The sequence below is a fragment of the Dinoponera quadriceps genome, unplaced genomic scaffold, assembly GCF_001313825.1.
Source record: "Dinoponera quadriceps isolate SergipeBrazil2010 unplaced genomic scaffold, ASM131382v1 scaffold475, whole genome shotgun sequence".
Classification (NCBI taxonomy): Eukaryota; Metazoa; Arthropoda; class Insecta; order Hymenoptera; family Formicidae; genus Dinoponera; species Dinoponera quadriceps.
Genome location: NW_014554738.1, coordinates 234,571 through 259,588, shown reverse-complemented (window position 1 = coordinate 259,588; position 25,018 = coordinate 234,571). Strand labels below are relative to the sequence as shown.

The 25,018-nt window shown below is 43.2% G+C and overlaps 1 protein-coding gene across 9 annotated transcripts in view; it reads right to left on the bottom strand.

Moving 5' to 3' along the window:
- Positions 1-25,018, bottom strand: part of LOC106741207 — a 94,685-nt gene that overhangs the window by 25,022 nt on the left and 44,645 nt on the right. For 6 of the 9 annotated variants that reach the window (XM_014612965.1, XM_014612967.1, XM_014612969.1 and 3 more), the window contains 8 exons: positions 17,920-18,682; positions 13,602-14,114; positions 12,493-12,801; positions 11,316-11,735; positions 10,189-10,233; positions 9,397-9,753; positions 8,523-8,995; positions 4,368-4,600 (listed from right to left, as the gene is read on the bottom strand). In XM_014612965.1, coding sequence (XP_014468451.1) covers positions 4,368-4,600; positions 8,523-8,995; positions 9,397-9,753; positions 10,189-10,233; positions 11,316-11,735; positions 12,493-12,801; positions 13,602-14,114; positions 17,920-18,682 — 3,113 coding nt within the window. The remainder of the gene's footprint in view (positions 1-4,367; positions 4,601-8,522; positions 8,996-9,396; positions 9,754-10,188; positions 10,234-11,315; positions 11,736-12,492; positions 12,802-13,601; positions 14,115-17,919; positions 18,683-25,018) is intronic. The other 3 variants (XM_014612972.1, XM_014612973.1, XM_014612974.1) reach the window with 3 other exon arrangements.

Sequence of the window (25,018 nt, the reverse complement as noted above, 5' to 3'; positions counted from 1 at the left end):
GGGGAGCTGTTTTTACCGCTTTTCGAAAGCGGAACGCGCTCATCGCGATTCGTCGAACTTCTCCACTTTTCCCACGACGATTCAACGATCCCCGATTGTGGACTCAGCCGTGGGAGACTCGCTCATCATTTTAGAGGGAGAGACCGTGATCCCAGAACGATCTCACTCTGCACTCTCTAAGTGTCTTCCGAATGAGATTCCACTTAGAAAAGAAGTACAGCGACGATCGGGCCTCAACCGGATGTCGAGCGACTTTTCGCTTCAACTCGCAGGTTGAATTCTTCCACTCTGCGAACGATCGAGCGAATATTTCAAAATCGATGAGCGAATAACAATATTGCCCTGTGTATCTCATCTTCTCCGAAACAAAATCCCTCCGGTTGACCGAGACATTCACTCGCGTGGATTCCAAATGCATCGAAAGTTTCGAGCGAAACATTCGCTTTTGCGATTCCGAGTGGAGTGCGTGTTCACCGTCGCTTTGGATGAAAGATCTCGCTTGTTGATAATGCGACGACGACGTGACGACGACTGAGATTTCATTGCGAGAGTTTGAAAAAGTACCGAAGATCGCGGCTCAAGAATCGCCTCGCATAGAGAATATTATTATTACAGTTGTTGTAGCTTTCTCGTACATGCATAAATTCTTCTCCGTTTCACCAGCTTTTCCGACAGTAACGTAGAAACAGACTGTTGCTCGAGCTTATCTCCCCGAGAAGCACACGGTAAATATTTGAAAAATGACTCTTAGTTGCTGAAGTATAAGCAGCGCGTGCGAAACGCGCAGAAGAGGAGGATAAAAGTGAAGACGAGCTCGGAGGCGAAATTCGACGGGAATTATTCTCCCTCACTTTGACCCCGGGCGATCTCTGATCCGACAGGTGGGGAGGCGTTCGCGCCCCTGCTCAACTATATGTACACCGGACGGCTGGAGGTGACGTTGGACAACGTGTACAGCGTCCTGCTGGCGACGCACTTGCTGCACATGCCGGGCGCCCTCGAGCAGTGCAGGGCCGCGCTGCTCAGGCTGAGGGCACCGCCGGCCCTGCCGATGCCGACGTCGCCGTCGCCGGCCGGGAGTATACTGAGACCCATACCGAGCAGGCTGCTGGTGGGCCCACCGCTCTGCTGGCCCCCGACCGCCCCGCTCTATCCGCCGAATGCCCCGGCCATGTCGCATCTGCCGCAGATGCCGCCGTCGGTGCTGATGCAATCGCCATCCGGCATCAACGTCGTCGCGAGGGACAAGCAGGAGCAGTGCACGCATTATAGGTTCGCAGCGTGTGTGTTCGAAAATTCGCCGTGTTATCTTACACGATTGCTTGAATTTGCGACCGGCACTGTCATTCGCCTTCCTCGTCGGACGGTCTTACTTCATTTTCTTTCTTTCGTTATATCAAGCGATCCATCTTAATTTATGATTCCCGATCCTGATCGGCTTCGTTATTCCCCGTCGGATTTCCGATCAACCGAATCACGGTTCCGTCGATATCGAACGTTTCAATCCTGTCGGCGGGTAAAGAAGATCGTGTCTGCACGACACGAGCGTGCGCGTAAATATAACACGATCAGAGAAATACATGAATTAATCGCAGCGATAAAAAGCGAAAGTAGCGATATTTCTGTCAAAGGGTGCCGAAACCCGGTGAAAATGTTGCAGCGTCAACGAGGTGTCGAACAAGTCGCCGCCGTCGCCCACCGCACACCACCAACATCGCAAACGGTCCCGGATGAGCTCCCGTTCGCGCACCCCGGAGATCGTGTCGACGGTGGCCCTGCCGTTCGTGGCCGCGGCCGCGGCCGCGTTCACCGCCTTCGCCGTGACGAGCGGCGCGACCACCGGCTCGACGAGGGCGTCGTCGCCGTCCGTCTCGCCTTCCACCGTCTCCCGGACGCACTCGGTGACGTCCCAGCCCATCGTCTCGGAGGAGCCGACTCGGCAAATCGCGGTGACCGCGTCGAGCAACGATCAGCAGCGGCGCAGGTCGACCAGCGAGGACAACCACGGCAGCTACGGGGACACGACGTCGGAGCACTCGGAGCACCACCGGCCGCGCTCGTCCCGCCGGCGGGCGCGCTCCGGGACGAGCGGCGCGGCCAAGGAAACCGGCAGCGGCGACTCCTCCACCTCCTCCACCTCCGGCGCCGTCTTCTCCGTCGTCTACGACATCGCCTGCTGCGACGGCCCGGTGCGCTTTCACCGGGTCCTCAACGAGAACTACTCGTCGTGCGGAGCGGCCGGCGGCGCGCAAAGACGCGAGCCGAGAACCTGCCAGCAGCCGGACGGCGAGGATCTCTCGAGCGAGAACGACGAGAACGGCGGACCGCCGCCGCCGACGGCGACGCGCAGTCCCAGTGACTCCAGCAACGACGACAACAACGCCTGCTACACCTGCGGCTATTGCAAGCACACGTTCAAGTCGCAGTACTGCTACCGGAAGCACGCCAAGCGGCATCTGCTGCCCACGAGGATGAACGAGACGGCGGACGGGGCTAACAGCTCCAGACCGCCGGAGATGGCGCGCGGCAGACGGGAGGTGCGACTCTTGGACCTGAACGTGCAGTATTACCCGTGCAAGATCTGCGGCTGCAAGTTCCCCAGTTATTACTTCGTGCACAAGCACAGGAAGCTCTGCCACGCGAATGACGAGGAGAGGCAAGAGGCGGCCGAAGGCACGCCCGCCCACGATGCTCCGTGAAACGAGAAGAAGGCGCGGGACGAGGACGACGGTTGACTCCTCGTTCCCTCTAAGGGGTACACCCGTCCGGGTGAGGAAGTGTATCAACGAGTATCCCCCATCATTAGTGATTTCCGAGGAAGCGCGCCCGATACTCTCTCTCTCTCTCTCTCTCTGTCGATAATACTGAATCTAACGTGAGCACTCGATCGTGTGTACTTAATGAAATAATGTACCGTACGTGCTACGTAATTGTAATCTAGATAAGGCAACAATATAAGACGAGATCCTGCAAGATTGATCGATTGACTCGAGTCTACTTGTCGCTACTCACATCTCGCTCCGAGCGAGATACGCGCGATCCAAAAGATCCACCTTCGCCCTCAAAGTGCTTCGATCGCTCTCGGATTCTCCCCTCGGCTACGTTCTCGAAGCGAACGTTCGTGAAATATTCGCAAAGACGAGATTCTCATTGTTCTTCCGGCCTTCTCGAAGGGAAGGCGGAGAAACACGGAGCGAAATTCGGAGTACGGATATTCGCAGCGAGTGTTTAATCGCGAATGAATTACATCAGCGATCATACTCGGACTGCTATATAAAGTATAATGATAAAATTGGTATTATATATACATATATATATATATGTATAAACTTAATTCATACATAATTAAGATACATTCTTGCATTATCTCAGAAAGGAAAGTTGTTCTAGAAGGACATCCAAAACATCGGAGGAAAGTTTACACGACTGTATACGTTGATACGTGTTTTTCGTGGCCAACAAATTGTATAAAAATCTGCGACAAAAGTCGTCTGTAGTAACTTATTAGTTGTTGTAACTGAGCTTTCGATACGTATGGCAATTTAGTTATGACAAAAATGTTAGCTGTAATGAATAAAAGAAATGCCAATTTCTTTGCAATTTAATGCAGAAGAAAAAAAAACAACAACAACTGCGCGCATAAAAGTTAATTTTAATCTGGTGAGTCGGACACGAAAGTTAAACAAGTTTCTGCACGTTTACGCTAAGTTCATTCGTTACGATATAGAAAGCTCGATTTTATTTGTGTACGATTATTCTTTTGTATTTCGATAATGCGCACACGCCAATAATTTTCGAATTTAACCAAATATGCACAATCTAACACGATACGCTAATATTTTCGAGATTATTCTTCGAATGCTGCAAATTCACATGCAAAATAAACTCCGAGAAAAGAGAGAGGGACGATAATGTTATTAAATATCCCGTTATTGCGATCGTAAAAGCGACATAATGAAGTAAATAAATCAGTGATGTTTTCCGAGAAGAGTATCGATAATGGAACGAATATGATAATTGAAAGTTTGTCAATTCGTATTGTCAACACATTAGATTAACCCTTCGAAGGCCAAAATAATCTCGCACTAATGAATCGATTTGCGTTAACATATCCACTTCTATTAATTTTCACGTTATCAATTAATGTGTATTTTTGTAACGGTTTGCGCTTAGCCCGCTCGTTTGGCTCCATATCACCGATGGCTCGAGAGCACAGCTCGCAATTTGCGAATTATAATCGTGTTTTCATGCAAATGATTGTAAAATGTACGCACGTGCGTCTAACGGTGTCACGGGGGTGTCACTCGAGTCTGAATTAACGGAGGACTCATGAAGCGGAAGAAATAATGAATTAGCTCCAGACTCACCGATGACGTCGATCGTCGGTGCCTCCTCGTCGCTGGTTTCCATAGGAGTGGCGTGATTCTCCTTCTTCTTATCCTTTATTCTACCGCCAGTCGCGACGTTAGTGCCGCAGCTGCCCGTATCCCTGCAACCTGGTTTCTTCTTACTGGAGTCCTTGAAATCCGGTTGAATGGCCGAGACATTCGTCGTATTTAACGCAGACGAAGACGAGGATATCGGGCCTTTCCCTTCCATTCTGTAACAAAGCACACAAACGATTAACAATATTTTGACGAGCCATGACTCGATATCTTAATCTCGTTAATTTCAGAAATAAATTGAATTTCTTCGGCACCTATCGAACGGAAGTGCGGAGTTTGCGCGTTGAATTAAATGATAATCCATCAAAACTCTCGCAGAGATTATACACATTATATACAGGATGTTTCATTTTAAGTGACACAATCGATTATCTTGACAATTTTTTGAGAGAAATGTTCCATAAAGAAGTTGTAGGGTTTTAAGTAGCGCATTACGTAAAGATATCAGTGTGCAATTGAACAGCATTGTTAAGGTCAATGATTTAGAAATTCTTTAGTGGAAACCCCTATTTTTGATTGCGTATTCGTATAGTTCATCTTGAAAACTTTTCAAAATATTACAGTAAAATTATTTTTCATTAAATACTTCCCGAGTTCACGGCGCTCAGTGTTCAATTTGCAATCTAGCGGGATCAAATTACTTATGACAGAAAAAATGTTTATAACTTATATAATATTGTTTATATCACAAAATCCTTTTTTATAACGAAAGGAAATATTGAAAAAGCAAAATTTATGACGATCAATATTTATACGTAGCTAATCAGAGTCGGAAATGTCACAGACTCACTATGTATCTCAAAAGATACCTCTATTCAGGAGCCTTGATTAAATTTAAAACCGTAACTCCTCAGCCGGTAAAACAGCTCCCTCCTACTAACGTGGAATTATCTACTTGCAAAGAAAAAAGAATATATTTATTAAGTTCGCACTAATACGCACATTAAACTACCATCAATTAAATCTACACGAATCATTTTATAATAAAATAAAGCCATTCTCATGACATACAAATGATGTGCAAAAGTTATACTGTTCTCGCAAGCTCATAATATTACATAAAATGTAAGAAGAAATTGGTAAAATGCCCCTATTTTCTCATTAAATTTAATAACTAATCGAAGTAAAATTAAAGTAAAAAATGTGAAATCTCTCCGCAAATAGGTGTGTATTTTAGCAGAATGGTTAAAAATATGAAATACACACCTGTGTGTAGACTTAATTTTATTTTGATTAATTATTAACGTTAGTGAAAAAAAAGACACATTTCGCCAATTTCTCTTCCGTCCTCTTCCTCATAAATAATTTTGTCCCGTTAGACTTACAAATTGAACCACTTTGCGGCGATGTTCTTGTTAACAAAATACAAAATAAAGAACGTTTTGCACAAAAACCATTACTGGCGATGAAAAGTCAGTTTTGTACGACAAAACTGAAAGAAAAAAAATTATGGATTGACCTTAGCCAATCATTGAGACATCGATCGCGGAAACCCAATATTCGCGCAAAGCAAATTTTGTTACTTTGGTGGGACATGAAAAACCTGATATGAGTTGTTGCAATCAAATAATTAACGCTGAGTATTACTAACAATTCACTTGGTTGAGCGAAATAGAGAGAAAAGACCGTTCACTAGGCGTAGTAAGTCACTTTGCAGCACGATAACGCTCGACGACATATTAGAAAAAGAAGCGGACACTATTTGTTGATCTGGGAAAGTCCTATTTATATATGTATATATAGTCCTATTTATATATGTATATATAGCGTTCATATTGTCAAAAGAAACGGAGAAAACGATGCCTATAAGCGCTTACAGCACGTAAGCATCCAAAAAGAACACAGCAACAATATATACTGATAGACGCAAATAAACGCACGTTATTGGAAAAATGATTGTGACGTCGGATTGTTTGTATCTCTCGCATTTTTACGAACTGATTTTAGACCTTTAAGATTATTTAACCATTCTATCTGTAGAAATGCCTAATCAAGAAGCACAAAAGGAAATTTAGCGCGTACATCGCCAGATCTTTACAGATTAGCTGTCATACGTATATTTCAATTATTTCATCAGAAACTGTGCACTTTACACATCAGTTTCTCTGGAAAACTATATGACCAAATGATCTTTTTTCACAATAAGTCTCTTTTATCGTTTTCTCGTTTTTCACTCAAGATCGTAAGAATAGTCTGATCACTAAAATTCATAACGTAATACATCGGAAGTTGTTTTTGTGATCTGTGATACGTGTAAAGAGTACTTTCAGCGTTGGACCTCGATTATCTCAGTTTTGGTCAATCTTTCCTCAATTTTACATACATGTAGATCGTGTCTCGATCAATATGGTGTTAAAATTGCAAAATGATTCCTAAGGAAACTAATTTTCGGATGTAATTACTTTAAGGAGAACGGAGGAGGAGAGCAGAGCGATACTCTCGACGTTTTCATCGCGCGGAATCATATTTCCAACGATCGACTCAATTACGTTGATGAGAGCCTACGTAAACATAATCCACTAACCAATAACCGTTGATTAGCATTACAATCTGCTAATAATTGATCTCCCCCCCCCCTCCCCCTCTCTCTCTCTCTTTTCATCTAGCTGCCGCAGCCACCGCACACCTCCCGCATATCGTCCCCTCGACATCGCTCCCGAAATCAGCTTATCGCGCTCCGACAACTATCTCTCTCTCTCTCTCTCTCTCTCTCTCTCTCTCTCTCTCTCTCTCTTTCACTCAGACGCCATCGAATTACTAAGAGTGAGTAAAACTTATCTCTATTAGCGCGAGGTAAAAAAAAAAGAGAAGGGGAAGAAGGAAGGAAAATGAAGAGGGATAAGAATCGAGCTGCTTTTTCTCACCGGTAGTATCGCCGGGTTTCCGCGATATTCGTGTCGTTACCGTATTGCAGTCGTTAAATGGGTATTCGCGGGTCGTCTCTCCTGCTGCGTGAACAATATTGAGATTGGTTCGCGGAGTGGGATGTGTTTGCGGAATGAATATCTTCCGGCCGATGGATACGGTTCATTCAATCAGTCGGGCGCGCGCGCGCGCGCGCGCTTTTATATAGATCAAAATCCGAGCAATTGGTATGCGTTTCGCAAAATGAGCGACGCAATCCCTTTTATTTCTTCTATTCGGTGCACGTGTGATCAATATCGCCGCAAACACTTGTGAAAAAGGGTGGAGAAAGTGCGACGTGAACGCCCGCGACGGTGTACAGAATGTCCGCGTAGTTGCCCGGACGGTCCTTTCAATCGCGCTGCTTGCATTGGACAGTCTCACTTTTCAGCGACACCTCGCGATTTTTTCGATATTATGTATCTCGATGACAAAAACTTGGGAGCTTCTAACTGGAATTTTGTCGGGACCCGCTTGAGATAAATCGAAATTCTCACTTTTAATCGCGTAACGCTGTAGAAATATCGATTCATCACAACGGAATTTATGTGTATGAATAAATAAATGTGCGTGTGTGTGTGAGTGTGTGTTTATATATATGAATTCTATTGGCAAGAAACTGATACTTATACATAGAGAAAAACCTCAGTTCCTCTGCAATTAAATAAGGATCAGATGAAAACTCGTTGGCGAGAAATAGTACCTCTGTTATTGTTTGAAGTATAATTTGTTTTTTTTTAATCAAACGCTAAATATTAGAGTTGTTGGCAGAATGTAACAATTTTTAATTACTGCAAATGTTCGTAATTTTACGGTAATATCTAGTAAGTAACTTTTATATCCGGCCAATAACACGAAATCTGATATTGTAGACACAAATCTTTACCGCGACCGAGAACATTCGCACATGAACGTTCAGCTGCATTAAGACTCGACAGAGGCAAGTAAGTAATAATTGACTGAATACACATCTTCTGCAGGATTCTTTCCGTTCCTGCAAACGAATTTTCATTTGATCCCCAAACCAACGGAAAGCATTCAATTATATCAACGAAATTGTCCTCTTGTGTACAACGTTTATACATATATAGTCCTATTCTAATTTCATTAATAAATATCTAATATAAGATCACTAATTGCTAGTAAAAATATAGAGGCAAGCTTCACACATACATTACTTTGATATCCTTCCCCGGTAACCCGTCCAGCTGCGGTATCAGACCGAACTCCATTTTTATAGGATGGGACTCTTTCGAGTCGACTTTGCCATCCTTGCCGGCCTCCCTGGAATCCTTCGAGCCGGATGTCGTCGGTGTCGCCGACGTGCTCGACGTCGCGATGGTGTTCAGGACAGATGTCGTTGTCATTGATGCCGTTACGGAATCCGTGGTTAAGCTGACGCCGGACGTTATCGAGCTTAACGAGGTCGTCGTCGTCGTCGTCGTCGTCGTCGTCGTAGTCACCACGGTCGCGGAAGATACACCTGACGTAGCCGACGTGGTGTTCGTTGTAGTTGTAGATGTCGTCGTCGTCGAATTGCTTTGAGGATTCTCCTGGGTCTTCTGTTGTTGTTCTCGCTGTAACCTCGTCGTTACTCCTGTCGTTAAAATATCGATAGGTCCGATGGTGGAGCTAGTATTATTTACCTGGAACAATCGCGGCAAACGATATTTATTTTGATAAAAACAATATTTCTCTCCTTTCCTCTCTCCCTCACAAATTAACTTGTCGTTTTTACAAAATCATCCGGTCATCAAAATTAACTTCAACATAATATAGTTATAATGAGTGCATCCGAAAAACATGCGATTAAGCCGTTGAGTAATTATCGCTCTTGATTGAAGTATAATTTGTTTTTTTTTAATTATTTTAAATCTATAATAGATCTAAAAGAATATTCCAGCAGCGGTGAGCACTCATTCAACCGTTGTGCTTCTTGAACGCAGTCAATATCACAGACAAGCGTCGCCGACTTGAACACGCTTACATATAAACATTTGACTTGTATTCGTAATTGTCCATTGAACAATTTTGTATTTACACTTACTTTGTTATTCGGATTATTTCGAGAGCTACGCGTCCTCTGGCGCGACTTCCGCAAGAGCTGTTTATAATTTTCCGCCTTTTTAGTGAGGTAGTAATGATGTACGCAATCTGGAGCAGACTTATGTTCTAACGATTGAGCTATCGCTCCGAAGTTCTTAGGGTGCTGGAGGTATTTCTCCTTGAACAATTCGTGCTCCACGGAACTCCAAACGTTAATCAGTTTACGTTCACTGTGCAGAGCTTCTAATTCCTCCGGCTGGAGCAATCCATTCCGATTTTGGAACGCGATCCTCCTTTGCTTCGTGTCCAACAACAGAGGTGGTATGACGGCGTAGGAACGCATTTTCTTATCCTCCATCTACGGAATTATTTCTACGTGTTACTCCTTTTCTTATAATGTTAACGCTAGAAAATATTATCGTATTATCAATGTATTCCCATATTTTCCGCCACATACAACTTCTAATCAAGCAACTGAATGAATTCGTCATAATTTTCGGGGTTTTTTTTCCACGCAAAAATTAATAATAATAATAAAAATCAATTTCCACACAAAAATTAATAACTTCGCATATCAATATTAAGATATAAATATGTGATATCCAATATAATGATTTTCAGCGGTAGTTATGGATCAACGTGTTTCTTCAAACTATTATGATATTACAGTAGCGTAATCGAAATTTTTCATCCATTTAATGAACATTTACAATCAATATGGTAGCACCACGAGAATCCATAACTAGTGTATGGTGTGAGGCAAGGGTGAAGAGAGCAAGCGCACGTTACTAACCTGACAGGCTTTAATGGAATTTTTTAAATCTTGCAACGTTTCTTCCTGAGGGATCAGTAAAGGTTAGATATCTTCCATGAAGTGTTTCATCTCAAAACAATGCCGAAGATAAAAATTAATTAAACGAGAAAATGCAAAAAAAAAAGTGAAACAACAAAAGTACTTTCAGAAAATTTCTTTTTCACAAAAATATACATCACATGAGGTATGAATCAGAAGAGAAGTTGTTTGGTGGAGAGCCACATTTCGATAAAATATGCCGTCAATGCAGAGATATTATTCGAGAAACATTTTCATTGAATATTAGAATAAATTCTGAATAAATTGAGACTTTATTATTCCAGTGCATCTATGATAGCCCGATGATAACTTTCAATCATCTCCATCCATTAATCCAGTTTGGTTAAGCCAGCCTTCCCCTGGTCCGCATACAGTGGGAAACCAAGAGAGCAAAATAAATGTCTAAAGATAGGAAGAAACTGTCAGTTATCATCCTCCGTTTAAGATAGAATAAAACAGACCTTTATGGGGAAACTTGATAGCGCAAAAGGTTCACACCTGTCACTACCCGATGCTGCATTGAATTTAGCAAACTATAAAACGTCCGTTTCCCATAAGCAAGATATCTATATCTCAATACTGGTAAGGCTATATCCGAATAACAATATATTAACATTCAACTCTCGTATATGTATATACATATATATATATATATATACTTAAATTTTTATCGAGAATCTTTTTGCATTCCAACAGCAATGATCAATAAATTGAGATAAAGATCACAAAACACTATAACATAAGAGAGAGAAATCATGAAAAAAATAAACAAGTATAATAAACCAAAGATCAACACATCTGACTTCTTTGACTCGAAAAGAGAAAAGGTATATCCTATACGTAATATCCAAAGATCGTTGTCACCGAACAGCGTTTGCCCATTAAACGCTAATTTAGTAACGTGCCTTTCTTTACTCCTCCCCATACCACTTTGTGTCCTCACCACAATCATTTTCGTTTTCACCCTTACACAATGCGCCTCACACACACGTCGCCCGCCTCGTGTTTTAAATTACGATATTACTACGATACTACGACGAATAATCCGGCGTGTACACGCGATATACCTCTTGTTCCTGCAGACCGTCCATTATCTCCTCGAGGTCGGCCTCGCTCTTGATGCGAGCGCCGACACGGTTGAAACGTTCCTTGTCCTCCCTCTGTTTCCTCAACTCCGGGAATACTTTCTCGAAGAACTCGCGATTCTTCGCCTCCTTGGATTTCCTTTTCTGCGCCGCTTCCAACCGCTCTACCTTGCGATGCCACTCCTGCACGAGAATGGCGTATGTCTGCGACTGTTGCCGATGTAATGACGTGCGCTCGGAGTGTTCCCTCCGCAGCCTCGATATCAGTCTGGCTCTCATACACGTCTGATGCCGTGTGCGATTCTCCTGGTACACGCTCGTGTCCGACGGTTGATTATACAAAGGTAGTTCCACTTTAGGACCCAGTCTTTCCAAGAGTTTATGAGCTTCCTCCGCCTTTCGCTATTGACAAGAACGCATCGAATTAAAATGTTATCCGTGCAGCGGCTCGCTCTTCTTCTCGCCGTTTAATTCTCATCCGGACAACAGGCGGAGTACGCCGCAAGGAAAACACACTTCTTCTATATATTAAATGAAGTTCTTACTTATGTTATATTTGGAATTTAACGGCTTTTGTTCGGTTAAATATTACTTTCGCGAGTAAAACGAGGGACTGTAAATATTACTGTATTTAAAATATTTTAAACAAATATTTCGGCTTTCACAACCTGGCCGGACACGTTAAAAACTTTTGTGATATTTTATACTCTTTAACAACAGTGCATTTATATTTTGCAAAAGCGTCAAGTTTTTTTAATTCTCCCATACCCGCAAAAATAGTTTTATACGTCCTTCGTATTTTCGGAGATATTTCGCTAAAAATGAAAAAGTTCATTATTTTCGAGGAATTGTTTTAGCCCCTGCACATTGAGGTACGCCATTAAAAACACAGGTCTAATATTTTTTTTATGCTTTACAACATATCCAAAGCCCGTAAAAATCAGCGAGAGAGAGGTTCCAATCGTACCCTTGTAAATATTATTATAAATATATTCGTGATATAACATTCTGACGATAAAAGTATAAAAGCTATCCAACAGTTGGAGCGCACGAGACGTCGCCTGACCTCGAAGAATTCACTCAGCGGCTTAAATTTGTCTCCGACGATGTTCGCGACGCGACAAATGAAAGGCTGACTGAATCACAAACTGAACTTTACCCTATTTTCAGCGTAGATCTTTTGTGCTAACGACTGATGCTTTGGTTGCTGCGACTGTTCCTCAACTTGACGTTTCAAACCGCTCGCTTCCAGAGGCTTGTTCGCCGCTTCTTCCAACTCTTTTAGCTTCTTCCTCAGCTTGCTTATTTGAGATTCTCGCTTAGCAATCTCCCTGTCGACCTTGGCGATTTGCTGCAAGAGATCGTCCTTGGTGCTTCTGTAATTCACGTCCTCTTGCGTGTTGGGTTCTGGCAGCGTAGGAGAAATCGCTTCCGTCTGCGGCGTGTACGCACCCACTGCAGGCTGCTCCTACCAGAAATAAGTCATATAATATACCGCCTAATTCGTTTATTTCGCTTACATTTATACACGTCACGCATATTCAATTCTGTTTATCTACAACACGATTATTTTCCGGATTAATTATAACGTGATTGACCGTCACGCTGACCTCCATTTTTATTTTAGTGCTCGGGCTGAAGCTCGAATCAGCAAAGACATCAAGTCATTCGAAGCCGAAAGGCAAGGATTAAAAATAAATAATAACGAGATGCGGTGGATAAACTAGCCCTTTTCATCGGCTTCGTATTAGTTGTACGTTATTGCGTTATCCGGTCGACGCGTTCCTTTATCGCAAATGACCAAGTGAAAACATAAATTAATAGTGAATAAGGAACGTTGAATAAAATAAGAACGAAAACAATCATGAACGTAATTCGATATTGTTCAGCAACATGCATGCTTCTCGCGCGACTCTCTTTTCTTTCGTCGTCGCGTCGTTCCAAGAACTGATCTTCGTTTCTCTTTTCCGCATGAAACGCGGGTCGAGTCGAACGAGGTCGGTTTCGGATCTGGCGCGAACGTAATAATAATATTTAATTCGTTACATCCAATTGATGGACGAGGCTTTGTACGTATATTAATGAGATACAGCGATATCATCAGGCCACTGCCGGCCACTGGTGACTTCCATGGTCCAGTCAACCATGTCAAGTTGCGTGCTGTTTAAACAGCTTGAAACTCTGATCAAACAACGTCTTCAATCAAGACTCTCCAATAAACTCATCTCTTCCCGTTTAGTCTGAAAGGCACGGTCGCTGGGAACCCACCCTGGTGTCTATCCTGAGTGGTTGCTGCAACTGTACGACGTGTTGCTGCTGCTCCTGCTTGCTGCCGCAGGCAGGATCAGCCGGCGACAGACTCTGACAGCGGGACTGCGGCTGCGATTGCAGCTGCTGGACCAGCTGGGGCGGCTGTCCCAGACGGATCTTCTTGAAGGGCGGCGTATCCTGCAGATCGCCGGCCATGACAATAGTAGCAGCGGTGCGGCTGCAATACTGATCCGGTTGGACGGGCATAAGGCCTATCCGCGGGTTCCTGGCTGCAGACACATGCTGATAGTCAGGCGCGGTCGGCGACGGCGTTGGCGTGATCGAGGCTGGTGGTAACAGGGATATCCTCGGCCGGTCCCTGCCGCTGCCACCACCCATACCACCGGCTATCCCGCCGCTGACCGTGTACTCGGCGGACACTCCTGCGCCTACCACACCCCCCACGGGGACGCCCACGCCGACTTGCGACAGAGGACTGCTGCTCACGTTGATGGCGATCCTCTCGTTCACCTGAAAAACACGCAAGTCGTCAGAAGTCCATCCACGGCTTAAGCCAGCGCTCTTTTCCCCCTTCTTTTCGTTTCTCCCCTCGCACTACGCTCTCCTCCTCGCCTCGCCTCCTTTATTACTCTCTCTCCTTCTCTGCCTCTACTACACACGCATTTCTTCCTCTCGTTCGTCTTATTCTTCGCCAGAGGGTTCGATTTATCTATCCGCTAACCTTCTCCGCCACGAAACTATTTAAAGAAAATCGATGACCCGCTTCAAGAAAGCACCACGCCACTGGTACCAATAATAAACCCCGCGCGCACGCGTCGCGTCCCTCTGCTTCTCTCTCTCTCTCTCTCTTTAGCGCGCTCTCCGGTCGTTCGTGCGAACTGCTTTTTCCCTCCCTCTTTTTATTTCCGCTCGTAACACGTTTCGCGTTACAATAGCGCGTTCATTCGCTCATTGAATTTCGTCCCGACCGGTTCGCGGAGGTAAGTTCGCGCACGTCTCTCTCTCTCTCTCTCTCTCTCGACCGCGCGTCGTAACGACCATGTCCGGAGAGACTCGAATGACTCAAAATGTGTACGCCGCATACGTATATAGGAAACTGACGAGAGATAAGAAGATAGCGGCGATCGCCACTTTACCTTTGCGCTTAAGCACACACACATGCATGTAGTAGTTGTACAACTGTTGTGGAAAGGTTGATCCCCATTCTTCAGATACAGAGTGATATCGGAAATTTCGGAAATTTGGAGCATTATTTTGGGATATTAAACAATCTTATGATTACTGATTATTCTGTGAGTCAAGGATACTCCACCAGCAATGCAGCCATGATGCATGGATATTAACCCGTCAATGCATCCTCCAGGTGGCACAATATTTTTGACTTATAAACCATCGAAATAACACTGCTAACCTATAACATAGCTCTAAGTGTTCAGTTTAGATACTGGTGACTCTAAAATAAGCTGTTAACACTGAATAAAAGCGATACATAAGCGAGAAAACCTTCCAAAACCTAAAATTCTGAAAAACTGAAAACCTATCAATTTCGTTTCCTTAGGTTCCGGAACATGAGATTTCCTAAGAGGGAACCGAAATTTGTCGTTTCAATTCATTTGGGAACTGACGGGTTAAAAAAATAAGGCGCTTAATTCTCGAAATTTCCGATATCACTGTAGAAACGGGACAACCTTTCTGTTCACAACTATAGTTGCAGTAGGTGAGACGCTAACTTTCACGTACTCGCTGGCATCACGCTGATAAATGTGATAATATCTGTTATAACTGTCGGCGTGGTTTTAACTTGACTCGTGTAAAACTTCGTAAAAACGAACGTGCGGTCCGTTCTTTTTAGCTGCACTGAGAAACTGATGCGGTAAGTTAGAGTAAGACAAACATTTTGTCTCGTTATAATAATCTAACGGAGGCAGAAAGAGAGGAGAGGGAGGGGGGAGAGGGGGAGAGAAAGAGAGAGAGAGAGAGGGAGGAGATATATATGTAAGTCATGGAAATGTTTAAAAATTCTCGTGTAGATTCTTATAAATTACGGAAAGAGGGGAAAAGAGAGAAGGGAAGAGAGGAATAGAAATGAAGGGGAAAGAAGGAGGAGAGCATGGAGATAAGAGNCGAGAGAGAGAGAGAGAGAGAGAGAGAGAGAGAGAGAGAGGGAGGGGGGGGGAGAGAGTCGTGTTCTAATCAAATTACTATTTACTCGGATGCATGTGTATACAGCGCGCATATATACGCAGACACGCACGCACATATACGTGCGCACACATACACAATTCCGATTCATTAAAAAAAAATAATCGCACATATCTGACGGGATCGTGAAACGCGTTCGCAAACGCCCGGCTCGAATATACAGAGTATTCCGACAGGAATAAAACTCACGAGGGCATAGAACAGATTGAGGTTAACAAAAAAGTCTCATACCGCTAAGTTACGTATCTTTGCGAAAATGGTCGCGGAGCGATGTTCATTCGCGCAAAAGCGTTGTACAGCTTAAAGTATTAGAATTTCAAATACTTCAAAGCACGTTACTTTGCAAAGATTTTGCTAGAAACGGCGCTAATTCAAAGTGAACCTTGCAAAATTGAAGATTAAACTTCATCTCTGATGGCGTGCGCGGGGAGAAGATTTTTTCTCGAAATTTTTTCAATTGTGTATTGTAATCGTAAAATTTAACATTTTCCTTAAAAAAGAAATTTCTTTTTAATCAGCTACGATTCTTTTCAACGAGTTATAACGATTTGAAATGAGTAGTGTATTTTCAGATCTTTCCTCTAAAACCTGTATTTTGCCGCCACTATTAGCATTACCCAAGATGTACCGCAAAGAGGTTACGCGGTCAGACTTACACCTCGGGTGTGCGTGCGTGCGTGCATGAGAAAGAGAGAGAGAAGGGAGGGAGGGAGAGAGAGAGAGAGTTTGTGTCACAGTAGAGATAAGGACTCCACGGTTCGTATCTCCCGCAGTATTTAATGACTCCAAAATTTTTTTGCTAATATACATATATATATAACATATCCACACATATACACACGCGCACATCAGAGAATATTTGGTGTCGTTAAATAGTAAAGAATGCGTCGGTCATGAAACGACCTCAGTTTTGCGTTGAAGAAGAAAGAAAGATAATTTTAAACCGCTTCCAAGGATGCGAATTTTTCCCATTCGAAGCGTTTTGCAATGATTGAAACAAGTGATAATTTGATGATGCGATATCAGGAAAATACGGTAGGTGTGATATGACATCCCATTTCAGTTCCTTTACGCGAGTAAACTGTTTTGCAATGTATGGTTTCGTATTGCCGTGGAGGAAAAGTGACGAATCCCTTACGACTGGCCAGAAATGGACGCTTCTCTTGGCTTCCTCAGCTCATGCAGATTAATTAATTCCTTATTAAACGATATGCGATTTATTACTGTTTACTTCAATCCGTTCTACGCTCTCGCGAGCTTTGTCCACGTCGATTTGAAACACCCTATATATATATATATATATAACATCGCACGATTGATTAATTCTACTGCAACGCTGACGACGCCGTGTTTAAAGCGGAACATCAGCGTGCACGCGGGAATAGTATTATTAAAAAGGTGGGAAAGAAGGAGGTGGGCCGATAGTCGGCGAAAGTCAAGGACAGGGCCGGCCGATACGACCGCGTGTGCGCGAATGTTGAGCGACGCGCGCGTCCCGATTATTCCAGTCCTGGCACCGCGGATTAATATTTATCTTCGCCGATATTCTCTCTTACGCGAGCGCGAGACACGTAGGAGAGAGTCTCGTGGAGGCGTGCGTGATGATCTTATCTCCAGGGATTCACCGTTGAGAAGAGCGGGTCCGAAACATTAGAAAAATTATAACAATTTTGCGAGGCGCAACTCAAAACTTTGAGGGAAGAAGGAAAATCGCCAAAAGAGGGGCGTTTCCATGCGTCTCTCATCATTACGAGGAACGATCTCTGATATTCCTGAACAACGTGAGACATTACGACAGCCGCACTCGTCGTCGTTGCTCTCGCGCTGCGACCTATGAGCGCGAGAGTGCGTCACTCGCAAAGGGACCCAAAAGGAAAAAGTGTGAGACTCGTTTCCGCTCCCGAACGTGTTTGCACGACCGTGACCATCCCGACGCCGCGTCGAGGCGTTATATCGAGGTTCCAGTCAACGTTATCTTATCGCCACGACCTGGTAAGAAGAGGTGAAGAGAACAGTGGAGAAGAGGAGAAAGGAAAGCAGGAGAAAAGTAGAAGATATTGCGTGCATGTGTGAGGGGGCATACTTTTCGCACTTGTACGGAAAAAATACCTACGTTCGTGGTGCCGGCACGGTACGTGTCTCTCGCAGCGTAGGCAGTAGTGCCGGTAAGCGGCGGCGGCGTTTGGCTGATGGTGGGCGCCTGGTGGGTCGGTGGGGGAGCGGAGGCGGGCGCGGGCACCGGCACAGGTACCGGGACAGCCTGGGAGGAGGCTGTGGTGACCACAGCGGCGACCGCCGGCGTCGACACCGAGGTTGGCGGGTAGGGATGAATATAGCGTAAACCTCCAGGCATAGGCACGGCGACGTAGCCACCGGGCGCAGACGAACTTGCGCCCGCGCCGCCTCCGCCGACACCGCCGCCGCTGCTGCTACCTCCGCTGACACCTCCACCGGTTGTTCCACTGCCGCCGGGGCCGCTGCCTCCGCCACTGCCACCTCCCCCGCTGCCGCCACTGCCGCCGCTGCCGCCGCCGCTACCACCACCACCACCTCCGCCGCCGCCGCCGCTGTTATTGTTGTTGTTGCTGTTCGCGCCGCTGTTCGCTCCTCCGCTGCCACCACCCCCGCTGCTACCGGCCGGTATGATGTTGGATACACTGACGATGCCACTGGAGGTGCCACTGCTGGCGACGACGGCGATCGAGGGCCCACCAACAGCGGCGGCATTGCCACCTGCGGTCGCCGCTGCAGCCGCGCCCGCAGTCCCCGTAGAGGATGCGGCCGCTCCACCCGAGACGTACGTCGCCCCCGTCCCTACCGTCCTCGGCGATACCGGGCTGCTGCTGCTCTTGATGTTGACATAGCTCTGAGTCTGTCTGCAAGAATGAGGTTGCGTTCAGTCGCGTTCGTGGCGATTTCGCGACGGGCATTGCTTTTTTGTTTCTCGCTTCTATTCGGTGGACGGAGAAAAAACGAGGGGTTTCACTTGACAAGTGGATTAAGCTCGAATTATAATAATAATCGCTTGATCGTTGCGCTGTAAACGCGGTGCCAACCGTGTTTTTATTTAACCGCCCATTGTGTTGTAAATAAAAATCATATTTCCCTCTTTCATTCCTCTTTTGCAGACAGCTGGCCCAAATTTAATTTCATTCCCGCGTGTTGTAGTCGTAATTTCGCCGACAAGTATCACCGATTTTTTTTTTCATGCGTTACACGCGAATTCTGCCTGTGTTTAAACACATCGAGACTGAGACATGTCATCTGGACGTCGCGTAGGAGACCCCGTCTCACCCATTTGTGAGCGACAGTTTTACTTGCTTTGTTAGGAATGATTTCGAATGAAATACTTGAAGGGATATCGATTAGAAAACAAAATATCAACTAACCCTTCGAGTCCCGGCGTATCTTTAACACTTTGCGGTCCACCGACGATACGGTGATGACAGAACATTAATTTTAACGATATGTGCACACTTGTATTGAAAATAAATGTGTAGGTTAAAATAAAAGCAAAACATACTGAGCAGCGTACCAGCAGCGGTACAAAAAATTGTAAACATAATGAAAAACCGCAGTCCAGCATTAGAAAGTAACGAAACCAGACAGACAGAACCACTGAAGTAGTGACTAACTGAAAATTACATCTAATGTGAAATCGTTATCTTTAATATTGAATATCGGATTAGTTGTAAAATCAATGTGCTCTAAACATCAGAGCAGTTTAGCTCACGCATAAAATACAATTTATTTAGCGCTATTTGTTATTGATAAAAATAAAAATGAATTAAAAATCAAATAAAAAAAACCCCGAATTATTTTTTTCTATGATTCTTAATTAAGAAAATATTATTAAATAAAATTCAATCAATCGTACAATATTTGCCTGAACAACGCAATATTATGGCTCAAAGATAATTGTCCGGTTAAATTCCCCGAGTTTTCCAGGCGTAAACAGATTTCCTGAGAATTCCCGGTTTTTCCAAACAATAGACACCTTGTATCATGAACTAATAATCACGAGTGCACATATTGCTATATTATTTGTGTCTTCTTCTTACATAATATCAAATACATTATTCCTCTCTCTCTCTCTCTCTCTTCTTCAACACATCCCTTTCCTTCTGTTTTCCCTCCCTCCTACCGTGTAACAAAGAAAGTACCAAAATTACTGTTAAAATACCTCTGCTCGATCTTACTTTCAGCTCTCAAATGGCAATATTTATACGTGTCATATGTGCTCATATGTTTATTTTATATGTCTACGGATATAATTAATTAAACTTTTAATTGTAACTATATACGTCGTCGTAGCGTATCGAAAACGTCGGTTTCGATAACACGAGAAAATACATAAGAGCGCAAGATATGACCGTGCGCGTATTTAGGCCTATAATACGATAATAAACTCCGCTTGAAACTAATCCTTCCACGAATAGATGGACTGATATGATAACCACTGCAGACGGCAACTAAAAGATGAAGACTCACACAATCACAATCTGATAACGTCATTACGCTTGAATGTTGCGTTTTAATTTTTTTTTCCTTCTCTACGCTGCAGATTGCGTCGTCACCGGGTCTCCGTGACAACGGAAGATATGACAGCAGAAACAAACGAAAACTCACTATCAAAACATATTATTACTCTTGGCTCCGTCGACCGTTCAATTTTGGCAAATCATTTCTTTGGAATCGAATGGAATTTGTTTGATTTTAATCAATATTTCTTTTAGTGTATCAAAAGACAGTATTAGCGACACACATATAAGATTATTATCATTAATAATATAGTAACGTTTATTAGGAAAATAATTCTCCTGAATGCAATTATTTCACTATGCAATTATAGTTACAAATACGCAAACACTTTTCTTCTGAGAAAGCGCATAAATTGACGAAGTGACGAATAACAGTTGTAGCCGCGTTTTTTCTCGGCGGTAAAATCGATCGGCTGTAACATTGAGCATGCATTCCGATTATTCGGGATCGAATTGTATCAGAAACATGGCGTGGCAGTTTGTTTATCGACTAGCGTATCACTGACACACTTCGTACATACACGGCCAGTTGATCCAATTTGACTGGCTTAGAAAAAAGGAGGGAAAACTGTCAAGTATACACGAGTGACAGTGGATTCAACAACTTCACATAGTCGATAGCAATCGGTTTTTTTCCGACTCGCGTGAATCCATCGAACTTCCGATATATTTTTTCTCTTCCCTCTCTCGCAGGTTGCGCCTTTTCGCGCGACGTCCCGTTGAAAATTTCCGATCGGTATACAAACGTCTGGCTGATGTATTACCTCTTCTTCTCACTTTCATGGCGCGCAACAGGGACGCGCAGGGCGTAGAATGAATTGAGGTGAACGAAAAAGTCCTGTATCATTATTTTGCGGACAACACGTAAAATCTCGAATTATCAATTGAAAATGGCCATGTATAGAGGCTTCTTTAATTAATAACTCAAAATTTGCGAGCTACTTACAAAATGGTGAAGATAGCGATTATTTAACGGTAGCCTTGTGCAGCTTGTATTATTATTAAAATATAATTTTAGAAGAACGGTATCAAAAACCAGCGAGGAGATGTAAGGATATTGACAGAATATCGATGACCACCGCGTAGCAGAAGTTAACGCGCGAACGTAGGAAGGCGACGACGGAAGCTCGTTTTCAACGTAAACAGGAAAATGCGGAATTCCAGGACACGTTGACAGTAATGCAGGAGTTGCTATACGGCCCAGGAATTGCTGAGTCGACGTAAACCCAACAAATTCCATTTCATCTCAAAAATATTAGAATCTTTGATCGCGTTTTTCTCGAAACTGTAATTTTCCAGCTGGCGGACAAGATATCTCCAAAAGTATTGATCGGATCGATGTCGGACGAAATACTTGTAAAACAAACGCGCCACGTAGGATTTTATATATATATATTTTTTAAATTGTAAACTGCGAAAAACTGGCAAAAATTAAGTAAACAAGATTTTTTTTTAACTTACAAACTTACATAACTTTCGCAATTTTTCGAAATTCAAAAATCCGCAACGCACAACGATAGCGACAAGCTCATTTTTTAAAGAATCTTTTTGCCTTCTTGGTTTTAGATGAATTCAAGCCCATTTTTCCGGACCATTTTGCGTCAGTTGTGGAAGATGCAAATATTAATGTAGGCATTTAACTTTAAAAGCTGAAATATATTTAAAAAATGAAACAAAATAAAAAGAAAAGTTCCGGACAAAAATTATAAGATTTAGAGGGGGTGTAAATTGGTGACCTTAATTTCGATGTATATAGTCAGTAATAATATCTTCGATATGAGAGAAATCGATTACTGATAATGATAGTTGCACATCGACGCGTTTGCAAAATGCAATAAATTTTTTCTAAGGTTTTTCTATGTTTATTTACAGCAATCGATTCCACCTGTCATTCTACGTACAAAAATGTTAAAGTAATATTATCGTAAAGTGAATACTTTATGAGATATTTCACATGTTATATTGAAAAATACGAGAGTGAAAAGTAAAATATCTTATGAAGTATTCACTTATCGATGATCTTACTCTGGTATTTTCGTACGTAGAATAAATAGAGAAATTTATTTGCGTCAAAGAAACTATATGATTCCGCTAATAAAATGAAATTAACCTTAAAATAACCTTTATATAATAGATTAGGTTATTATATAATAGATATGGAGAACACGTGAGATTGTGGCAACAACAGAAATATACGCTTTACAAGGATCGACGGCAAAGGCAACCCGATTCCAAGCTGCACATTAGTTCGTTGGATGCGTACGTGAATAAAGATACTTGCTCGGCGAGATTTCTCGCACGTATCGCGTAGCCTCGTTGAGGTGAGCTACGTAATAACGACGTTAAACTCGCGATAGGTTTGTGCAAAAAAAGAAGAAAGAGTATACGGGGTGTCTCATTTTAAATGACCTCAAATATCTCTTAAACAATGTATCTTAAAAAAAAATGTTTCACATAAAATTTCGAGGGCTTCAAAGGATTTATTTATTTATCATTTTGATCTTGACGCCTCTATCCACGGTCAAAGTGAGAAGACCAGTAAATAGATCCTTTTAAACCTTCCAACTTTTATATAAAACATTTTTTTCATTAAAATACATTGTTCAAAAGATATTTATGATTTAGGTCAGCGTGAATAAAAAAGTTCTTTCCGATTTTAGAAACAATACACGAATTTTGAATTATTAATTATTAGTGAAAATTGCCACGCATAGAAACTTATTTAATTAAAAACTCAAAAATTTGCGCGTTATTTACAAAATGATAAATTTTAAAAGATACATTTTTGTTCACATTGATCTAAACTACATGTAACGGTTGACACGCCTTATGCCATCTTGTATATATAGGGTGTCCCAAACCATTGTCGGCTCTCGTGCAGGTATGGGAACGGAGAACAGTTTGGGTTTGGGACACCCTTTAGACCGCTTTTCTTTCTCGTTCCATGTCGTTCGTCGGGAACGTTAATTATGAATTTAATTGTGTTAATTAGTAACTTCGACGGAATCGAGCCGCGGACGCTTAAGTGCGATCNGGGGGGGGGGGGGGGGATAATTTAGTCGGAGAGAAAGAGAGCACGCGATCTATCCTCACTGAATGCGAATTTCTTAACAATGTCATCCATCAGCGCGGAGAGTGAATTGCCGTTCTCATTATTAAACTGCTAAAGCGTCGATAAGACCCCGTACGTGTTCGTATTGAAGAAATAACGCAAAAGTAAAAGGTCAAAATCAGTAATTATAATCAATAATCGGTAATTGCATTTTCAATAATCGGTTATGAAACAGATGAATACGGGGACGGGATTCTTGCCCCATCGATTCTATTGACCAGCTGTTATTTTCTATCTTTAATCTCGTGCGGGTATGTGTATGTTTCAATAACCGAACAACACGATGGAATAACGAAATCAGTTTCCGATAAGAAGTGTCGCGTCACACGTCGCCGCTACGTGCATCGAACGCGTCACCCCCCCTCCCCGCTTTCTCTCTCTCTCTTCCTCTCAAGAGAGATCAAGCTCTAATAAAATATAGATACAAAGAGAACGCGATGTATCGATTGTCAGGATTGTCGCGAATAGACTTGCATTATTTTTAAGTCTTTAATTACTGAGACGATTCGATCTCGAAAACGGGGTCGTTGATGCCGCTTTTATGTAAGATTCGGATATTCGGGGAACCTAGGATGATGCCGATTAGTTGGTACTGTTGTCGTGAACGGCATTTCCAAGCTTCCTTGAGCGGAGAAAAAATCACATTATTTTGAGGCATTTCAGCTTTTAATATCGTCGCCCCGAAGGAAAAGCAGAATAAAAGAATAAAAATGGAAAACGCACCGTACGATCAATTATGAAAATCATTTATTCGTTCGATTTGTTTGAGTGTTGCGAATACGCGCATAACGAAGTATCCCTTTGTTTCGAGATAAAGCGAGAGCCGTATTTTTCAGGCTGCGTGGAAAAATTAAATAATGAATCGGCGGAAAAGTCAAATCTCGGTCGCATCGTCATCACGCACGACCTCGATAACAAGACACATTTTTTTCGCGTAAGGGAATAACTTTTTTTTCACAATTCTTCATAAAAAGACACCCGGAATTATACCGGACGGTAAACAGAATTCCATCTCGCTGCATTAGGCGGGGATTAAAACACGTTGACTGCCACGGAACTTTTCACGATTCTGGTCTAAGGAGCCAATTTGATTTAATCAAGTAATGAAGCGACGAGATAACTCGTAGTTGGCGTCCTGGGCAAGTAAACAACATACGAGATATCTCGTAGTTGGCAGTCAACGTGTTAAAAAGCTGTCGCTGCTGATACTAAACGTAGCGGTAGACTACGAACGCCGCGACCTACGCTTTGCCGGGCCGTCGGCACCGTCGTCGTCGTGTAGCCCATCTCCTCCCACGATGGAGAATACATAAAGCCGTCTCAGTGAGAGGTGCGTCTTGATCCTTGTGTAACGCTCTTTTTCTCTCTCTCGCTCGTTAGCTAGCTTGCGCGCATGGTAGCACAGATCCACTACGCGCAGTCATTTAAAATTAGATCTAGAAAAGACGGACGTGTCTCTCGGTGTAAGTAGGTAAAAAGGAAAAGAGCAGGAAATATCCTTCAAAATGAAGAGAAAAGAAAAGAAAGAGGGAAAATTGGGTTGGAAGGGGGGGGGGGGG